This window comes from Podarcis gaigeae (assembly GCF_964106915.1).
Source record: "Podarcis gaigeae genome assembly, chromosome: 7".
NCBI lineage: Eukaryota > Metazoa > Chordata > Lepidosauria > Squamata > Lacertidae > Podarcis > Podarcis gaigeae.
This window is the reverse complement of record NC_139683.1, coordinates 7,544,294-7,553,056: the sequence shown is the minus strand read 5'-3', so window position 1 is coordinate 7,553,056 and position 8,763 is coordinate 7,544,294. Positions and strand designations below refer to the sequence as shown.

Here is an 8,763-nt window from a genome sequence, read left to right as displayed (position 1 = left end):
CAATGAAACACTGTGATGAAAACCAGAGGGCATGGAAATGCCATTTATCTTCCCACTGTAGCTGTACCTATTTATCTACTTGAACCGGCATGCTTTCAAACTGCTAGGTTGGCAGGAGCTAGGACAGAGCAACAGGAGCTCATCCTGTCATGGGGATTCAAACCGCTGACCTTCTGATCAGCAAGCCCAAGAGGCTCAGTGGTTTAGACCACAGCGCCACCCATGTCCCTGAAAATATGGTATACATGGTATGCATCACCTTTCAGTTTATCCTTACAACAATTCTGTGAGGTAGGTTAGGGTGAGTGTGTGACTGAATCAAGGGCACTCACTAAGTGCCATTGCTAAATAGCGATTTCAATCCAACTCTCTCCACTCTCCACTCTTAGTCCAGCACTGGAATGCAAATGTGCAGGCAAGGTCAAGGTTCATGGCTCTCTCGGGTTCATGGTCAAGGTTCATGGCTCTCTTCATCTCAAACTTTGTGGTTTTTTTAAAAATGATATTTATTCAAATTTTCAAAAATACAAAAACATTTAGAAACATCAACAGAAAAGAAAAACAAAAAGAAAAAAGGCAAAAAGAAAAAAGAGAAAAAAGTATATAAATTCAAAATTACTTTATTTCATTATCTTGTGTCTTAGACCTCCTCATACCTCCCTTTTTGTATTCCAGTTTAATCATTATTTCAGCTAATTCATCCCATGTTTGTCAATAATAATTCATTTTAACAATCTATCTCAATTTAAGATTGAAGAGTATTATCTTTAACTTTATCTTTACCTTCCAAACCATAAACTTTAAAATTTAGAATTCAAAATTATATTTATACTTAATCAAGTCTTTCTGCTAAAGCCAATTATTTCCTTTCCGGCGCAATCTATTATTTCATTAATATTACTCAGAAATAACAAGATACATAAAAGAAAGTTCTCTTTTAGTTTTATCCATCGTCCCTTTCTTCCTGGTTTCGGGTTGTGTCAGTCCTTTCTTCCCTTTAAATCTTGACCTTCAGTCCGGTGTTCTGATGTCTGAGGCTCTCAAGTCACTTCCATGCCCCCTCTGCTAACTATCTTGATCCTGGTTATAATACGACCCTTCCTTGTCCCTTGTTGAAGTCTTTCGTAATTTCTTCCCTTTCTCCTTGGGGAGTGGATCTCTGGGGAGTTCCATACAGTCATAGTCCCCATTTTCATTTGTCAGGTTGCTTCGTTCCCCCCAGCTCCACTCCCCATTGCTAATTTTGTAATCCAAACAATTGTTACTCCAAAAGTATTTGTCCTCTTGTTTCACAGTCCCACTAGAGCTAAGGATTTCCTTAACTCCAAAAGTTTGCAGACACCCTTTAAGTTCACTGATGTTAGATCTCTCATTTTGTAACTTTTGAGGTATAATAACAATCTCCTCCATCTTCCATTGCCCTTGGATTTGCCTTAAGTCAGTTTCCTGAATTGGTTGTTGTAAAGTTTCTCTCTATTCTTCTCCTGTCAGCTCATATTTTCTAGCTACAGCAGCCATAACGTCCAGTTTTTCATCCACTAAGTTCATATCTTCCTGCAGCTGCTGTAGCATAGCGTCCACTTTGCCAAGGGCAGAAAGTAAAAATTCCTTCCTGCTCATTTCTAGTCAAGGTCAAGTATCTGGTCTCACGCTGATTCTCACAGCTGTTGTGTCTCTTTGTGAACTGCAGCAAAGAAACTAACAGACTCCCTCTAGAGGACACAACTTCTGTTCAACCTCCATCTTTAAAATGTATCAAACAAAGGAAAGTTTACTTTCAATTTTCTAGTACTTTATTTCCTTGCAGAAAGCAAAAGCAGAGGGCAACATTAAAGTCAATTTGTTTCTCTTTTACTTCTATCTGTCCAAATCTGTTTTCTTCAAAGAATCTGTCCTGACGTCCCGTCCCCAGGTTAGAGACAATGGGAATTTATATTCCTTTACTTTCTCTCTGCAGGATTAGATAGTCAAAATTCTTTTACCCCCTTTCCTCCTGCTGTCAAGGGGTTTTTGATGGTCATAGGTGCAGGAAATTTCAATCTTAAAATTAAATTCAAGGCTATTTAGTTTGTACGATCTTTGCTTCAATTTGTTTACAAAAAGCGGGAGGCAGACTTCCTGTTTAGACCTTCCCGCTTCGTGCCTAATTCTAAAAAAAATTCCTTGATCAAATCCTCCGTTTTTACTCACGAGTACTTGTTTAGAGTCCAAATGTCAATCAGGAAAAAGTCAGCGCTCTCTGGTGATGGCTGTGCGGCTTCCCTCCGTGAAAGTAGCAGTCGGTTCGATGCACCGCACTACTCCCCCCACTTCACTCCGGTGCCCGAAAAAGGGGTTTCCCGGCAGGTAGGGGAGGCGCTTTTGGCACTCTGCCAAACCCCACGTCCCCAGGCTCCTCCGCCTGGGGTTTCTAGTGGGTCCCCACCTTTGCCGCGGTGGGAAGACCCAGCTTTCACGGAGCCCGTTCCTCCTGCCGAAGGAACTCCGCCATTTCACTGATGGCGCTAACCCGGATGAAACTTTGAGATGAATCAAAGGAGTGTTGACAAGACTAGTGATTTTATTTATTTTGCAGAAGGCTGTTTGGGAATGCTTTTGTATATAGTTCTTTTTCACATGACATATTGTAACTGTCTTCATCGAGAGGAAACACCTAACTATTATCTACACATGCCCAAGCAAGATAGCTCTGATGGCAGATAATAATGCCCTGGTGTTTAACTGCCAAGAACATGTGCCCAGTATGTCATACATATTCGTATATATCAGTCTCATGTGCAGTAACACCAAGTTGATACTCCTGTAGCCAAAACTGTACGACCTTTACATAAGAGGCATACTTCAAAAGATTTGGGTAGCTCTGAGAGGGGCATAAAAACCTCTGAACACCCCATTGAAAACTCAGTGGGATGGAATGTTGAATGAGTGAGAGTGAGTTGGAGTGGCATAGAAAGGAGTGGCTTTCTCTCCTTCTTACTCAGACTGAGATACTTTTCTCCATGTCCCCCAGGGTGGAATGAAGAGTACTTGATATCAATAAATAGAGGCTGTAAAGAACTGGTGCATATGGGATCGGACAGAAGTGTGCCCACACCCCACCAAAAAAAGCAGATTGGCCTCCCATACATGTCAAAGTTGTCCCAAGGGGGTTGGAAAAATAAGGCGATTAAGGCCTGCCAGCAGAACATCACGGGGGAGGAGAGTACTGTTGTGTTCAGAAGCAGTTGTGGTCTTCCTTGAACCATCTGTTTGGCGACTGTGAGACCAGGACAATTAACTACAAGGGCCACTGACCTGATTTAGCAGGACTCTCTTTTTTGTTCTTCAGATATATTTCTCCACCCCAGCCTACGTTCTTCCCCAGCAGAACCAACCGCAAGCTGATTACTCTCTGAATACACTGGTTAGTCTTTCAGTTAATGGGTTAGGTGACACTCTAATCAGTAAAGATATTTCTCCAGATAAGGTCAAAGAGAAGTGGGACTTGCTTACCACTTGCAAACTCTCTCTTCTCAAGAGTTCCTGCTTCGGACACTGAACTTTAGAGGGCAAGAATCTCCTCCTGAGTTTGTCAAATGCTATCCTGAGACCCAATGTGGAATACAATCATCTTATCACATGATGGTGGCAAATGGATTACACAGAACTGAAGACACGTAGGAAGGATCCTACACATCTTGTTAAGAGCCAGATGAGGCATCTTAACAATTTCTGCAAATCTTCCGATTACCTGCTTATTCCAGCACCACTTGCTGCTCCCACTCACCATGCCTGAGGGATGCTGATCCAAAGCTTTTGACAGGTACGTGAATAGCTAAATTTGATTTCATTCATTAACAAAGGTAAGAGGGGATCTGTAGCTGAATGACAATGCTGTGCAGCTTTGGCAGATAGGTGGGACAAGCTAACTCCATGGATTCCTGTGTTACCTGGTAGATGGCTGGTGAAGACGGCAGGAATTTTTGATTTCCACATCCAGTCAGAGCAGAAAGGACTAGGCAGGATAGACTAAAGGGTTCTCTAATACATTCTACATTGTAAAAATCTTGCTGTCTGGCTAAGCTATTGTGGGTCATTTTCTGATTTTCATATTTCTTATCAAACTCAATTTGGGTTGAGTTTTATTTATCCATTTGTTAAAAATCACATTTTAATACTAATAAAATTACAGATTCCTTCCCAATTCATTCTGGCTTTTGTTTTGCTAATCACAAGAGCTGTTCAATTCCTTCTCCCACTCCTCTTCTCCACCACCCAATTATCCCACCCTCAATGTCTACAACATGAGAGGTTAGTTTCAAATCTTAAGGCTGAGTCAGAGACCAGAAGTTGAGAAATTTGACTTTCCAAAATGTTATGCTTACTAATATTGTGAATGTCGATCTTTTTACTTGTGGGAAAGATCCATAACGCACTGGAATATTGCATTTCCCCTCTAAGGCTTTGAAACTGATGAGTTTTAACAAACATTCCAATAAACAATATTCCTAAAGTGTTTGTTTGTTAATCAGTTATGAATTCCCACTATAGCATGTCTCTTTTGCTATTGTTTGAGTGTCTCAGTTTAATATGGTTGAGCTTTATAGCCAAAACTGACTCCACATTTGTTTATTTTCTCCTGGTAGTAAGAGCTATACAAGAAAAAGCTCACAAGTAGAGATCCAGCAAGATGAGCAACGATGGCCTGGGATCCTGGTCCACTTTGAATGCTTCATTGGAAGATTTTGGAGCAGAAAATGGGACTGACCTCCTAACTCCCCAGGATGGTTTTGATTATAAATTATCACCATATCGAATAGCAGACATTCTTATCCCCATTTTACTTATCTCCATTCTACTTATTAGCATTTTTGGAATTATTGGGAATGGAACTGTCATCTGGTTTCTTGGCTTTTGCATGAAGAGGAATCCTTTCACCACCTTCATCCTGCATCTGGCTGTGGTTGACTTTGGGGCTCTCATATGCTTATTTGCTTTTTCCATTATATATCTTCTGAGGTCATTTTTATCTTTACCTCCCTATATGCATTTGATTGTAACATTGGTTTCCAATCTTTTCATCTTCATGTACAACACTGGTCAATATCTGTTGACAGCCATTAGCATGGACAGGTGTGTTTCTGTCGTCTTCCCACTTTGGCATAGATGCCACCGACCAGCACACTTTTCCACCCTTGTGTGTGCCATAATATGGATCACTTCTTTCCTGCTCACTGCAATCAACTTGATTGTTTCTATTTTTAACATTATACCGTATACCATTTTATTCCAGTTTCTAATGAATGCTATACTTTGCCTCCCACTCATGACTGTTTCCACTCTGGTCCTGTTTATAAAAGTTTACATTAGATGAAAACAGAGGAAGAAAGCAAAAGCTTTAACAGCCATCCTACTTGCCCTCCTCTTCTTCCTCTTCTTAGTTTTCCCACTTACTTGCATTGTATTAACCAGTTTTTTCACTCCATTTATAGCCTATTTTGCGGAATGTGTTGGCTTATTATGCAGCTGCCTGAATAGCAGTATTAACCCACTGATTTATTTCCTGATTGGGAGAAACAAGAGGGCTCGTTCCAGGGAAAGCATGAAGGTCATACTGCAGAGGATTTTCAAAGAAGAGGAAAACTGCAGAGAGAAACGAGAAGTTTCAGTTCAAACCCGGATGTGAAGAAAGACTTCAAAATAGCTCAGAAAGCTTCATTTTCTATCTCTTGGTGTATTTCTTGGTACTTGTTTTCCTCTGTGCTCACTATTTTATTATTTTGGATTCATTTACTCTGTTAATTTTTGTCCTCATTTCAGGAGTATCGTTAAAAGCCCCTTGGATTGCCCAATTGGCAGGATAAATGTTTTACATGTTTTAGACAATTAAATAAAAATAAATGCCGCTTTAACAGTGTGAGTTGAGTGGGATGACTTGCTAAATGGTATAGAAAACAGATTCATTGCCAAAGGGAATGAAGTAAAGAAATCTTCACATGTAGAGCTCGAATGCTTGAAGAAAACAGAAGAAAATATTTCCCCCAGATATTTAAAAAAGTGCATGATAGAACATTCTACCAGCACAATCCGTATTTTCTGTGCTATTTTTCTAGAAAAAGAACTGCAGAAACTCACCATGAAGACCTCCCTTGTTCTCTTATAACAGCCATGGCACCCACCTGAGGGGGGTGGGAATTGAGCTCTGGTGAGTTGTGGCTGAAAAAAAGCCATGCTTATATGGATGTGGTGATATAGAAATTATAACTATGTGCATATAGAAATCAACAAAATTCTGCTTTCTACACCTTTATAGTGGAATGGGAAAATTAGCAGAAGTGATTCGTGACATCAATGTTTCTCCAACTTTCCAATATTTTGTTGAAAATAACACCAGAGCATACAGGGGGGAGATGGTTCCATATCATGGCATAATGCACTTTCCACTCAATGCTAGCCATCAAGCCTATATCTTGATGCATACACTGGACTCCTTTGCATGGTGAAGAACTGAATTCACCATGGATAAAGACTCACCTTGACACACCATTCTTGTCAACACTTATTAAGAAGGACTGGGATGGGGCCTGAGAATAAAGTCAGGTGAAACCATGCAGTCCACTCTGCACTGCAAAGCAAAGAGTCACCTCTGAGCAGGGGAGAAGATGACCGGGCTCCTCTTAAGCTCCTTAGCTTTTCACTGGCATTACCTAAGTGTCCCACCACAATGTGCAAAGGCTCTAATGCAATTAAGAGGAAGCAAGCTGCTCACATAAAAAGCTAACCAAAAATCAGCCTGAGCAAGTAACACTCATCCTCAAAATGACACAAATCACCTAATAGGTGGCAGGGAAAGATTACTGCCTTCCAACCCAGCTCCTACAATCTGTGTGTGTGTGTGTGCGCGCGCGTGCGCAGGATTAACAAAAGTACCGTAAATCTTATTATTCAAAAGAGAGGAATTAACTTGCTGTTGGACTGATGCAGAAGGATTGAACCCAAGGATTGAGAATTGGATATGGTGTGAGTCCCAGAACTTTAATTACCCCCATAATGTTTTGTAATTCTTTTACATATCATTATTGCATAAATAGTTATTTTCCCCATAATATAATTTTTGGGTTTGATGCTTTTGTAACTGTCTCCTCTCACAGGAAACACCCAACTATCTTCTGCAGAAGTTCAAGCAAGATAGCTCTGGTGGCAGATAACAAGGTCCTGGCATTTAACTGTCAAGGACATGTGCCCAGTAGACCATTCTCATACAGTGTCTTCTATATCACATATTGCAGTCTCATATGTAGTAATATCAGGTTGATACTTTCCATGTTTGGGCTCCTGTATCAGCAGGAGGGACAAAGAGAAGTTGGACTTGATTACCTCTTGCAAACTCTCTCTTCTCTAGAGTTCCTGCTTGGGAAACTGAACTTTAGAAGGCAGTGTCCTCCTGAGTTTCTCAAATGCTATCCTGAGACCCAATGTGGAATACAATCATCTTATCACACGATGCTGGCAAATGGATTACACAGAACTGAAGACATGTGGACAGGATCCTACACATCTTGCTAAGAGCCAGATGAGGCATCTTAACAATTTCTTCAAATCTTCTGATTACCTGCTTATTTGAGCACCATTTGCTGCTCAGACTCACCATGCCGGAGGGATGCTGATCCAAAGTTTTTGAGAGTAATCAGAATTGCTAATTTTGATGTCATTCATTAGCAAAGGTAAGAGGGGATCTGAGGCTGAATGACAATGCTGTGCACTTTTGGCTGATAGGTGGGACAAGCTAACTCCCTGGAGTGATCTGTTAGAAGGATACCAGGTGGATGGTTGGTGAAGACGGCAGGAATTTTTGGTTCCCACATCCAGTCAGAGCAGAAAGTACTAAGCAGGATGGACTAAAGGTTTGTCTAATTCATTACACATTGTAAAAATCTTGCTGTCTGGCTAATCTATTGTGGGTCTTTTTCTGATTTTTCTTATCAGTCTCAATTTGACTTGAGTTTTATTTTATCCACTTTTGTTAAAAATCACATTTTAATAATTATCAAAAACAGATGCCTTCCCAATTCATTCTGGCTTTTGTTTCCCTAAACACAAGAGCTGTTCAACTCCTTCTCCCACCCCTCTTCTCTACCACCCAACCACCCCACCATCAATGTCTACGACACAAGAGGTTAGTTTCCGATCTTAAGGCTGAGTCAGAGACCAGAATATAAGAATTTTAGTTCAGAAATGATATGCTTACCGATGCTGTGCCTGCAGATTTTTTTCTTGCAGGAAAAATCCATAACCCATTGGCGAACTACATGCCGCCGCAAGCCTTTGAAGCTGTTAAGTTTTGACAAACATTCCACTGAACAATATTCCTCACGTTTGTTTGTTTATTTATCAGTCATGAATTCTCAGGTTCTCAGGGCTCCTCCATACCTCATTTGGCCTCGTCGGCATGTGTCCTTCTTATGTTAGGAAATGTTATATTAGAAAATGTTGGTCAAAGAGGGTCAAAAGGAGAGGAGTGAAAAATGTAAGGAGTGTATGTGAAGTATGTTAATGTATCTGGGGTTGAACAGAAGTGTTCCCATGTCCCAGTAAAAAAGCAGGGTGGTCTCCCACCAATGTCAAAGTTGCCCCTAGTGGGGTTGGGAAATTAAAGAGCTGTTTGACCAGCAGAGAAAAATCAGGAGAGGAGACTATTGTTGTGTTCAGAAGCTGTTTGTAGGCTTCCCTTAAGCATCTGTTTGGCCCCTGTAAGACCAGGACAGTGGATTTGACTTGAGTTTT

General features: G+C 40.7%; 2 protein-coding genes across 4 annotated transcripts in view; both read left to right on the top strand.

Annotated features, from left to right (window-relative positions):
- Positions 1 to 3,056: 3,056 nt before the first annotated feature.
- Positions 3,057 to 8,763, top strand: part of LOC310849227 (mas-related G-protein coupled receptor member H-like) — a 42,824-nt gene continuing 37,117 nt past the window's right edge. Inside the window, exons 1-2 of one of the 3 annotated variants that reach the window (XM_083749361.1) lie at positions 6,041 to 6,184; positions 7,131 to 7,703. The gene's annotated coding sequence lies outside the window, so the exon portion shown is untranslated. Of the gene's footprint in view, positions 3,807 to 6,040; positions 6,185 to 7,130; positions 7,704 to 8,763 lie in introns of those variants that run through there. The other 2 variants (XM_083749362.1, XM_083749360.1) reach the window with 2 other exon arrangements.
- Positions 4,630 to 5,896, top strand: LOC310849269 (proto-oncogene Mas-like). The gene has a single exon (XM_083749450.1). It carries the CDS (start codon positions 4,670 to 4,672, stop codon positions 5,351 to 5,353), a length of 684 nt encoding a protein of 227 aa, XP_083605576.1. The 5' UTR covers positions 4,630 to 4,669; the 3' UTR covers positions 5,354 to 5,896.

Coding starts and splice junctions, on each gene's coding strand:
- LOC310849269 (XM_083749450.1), top strand. CDS start 4,670: ATGAGCAACGATGGCCTGGGATCCTGGTCCACTTTGAATGCTTCATTG.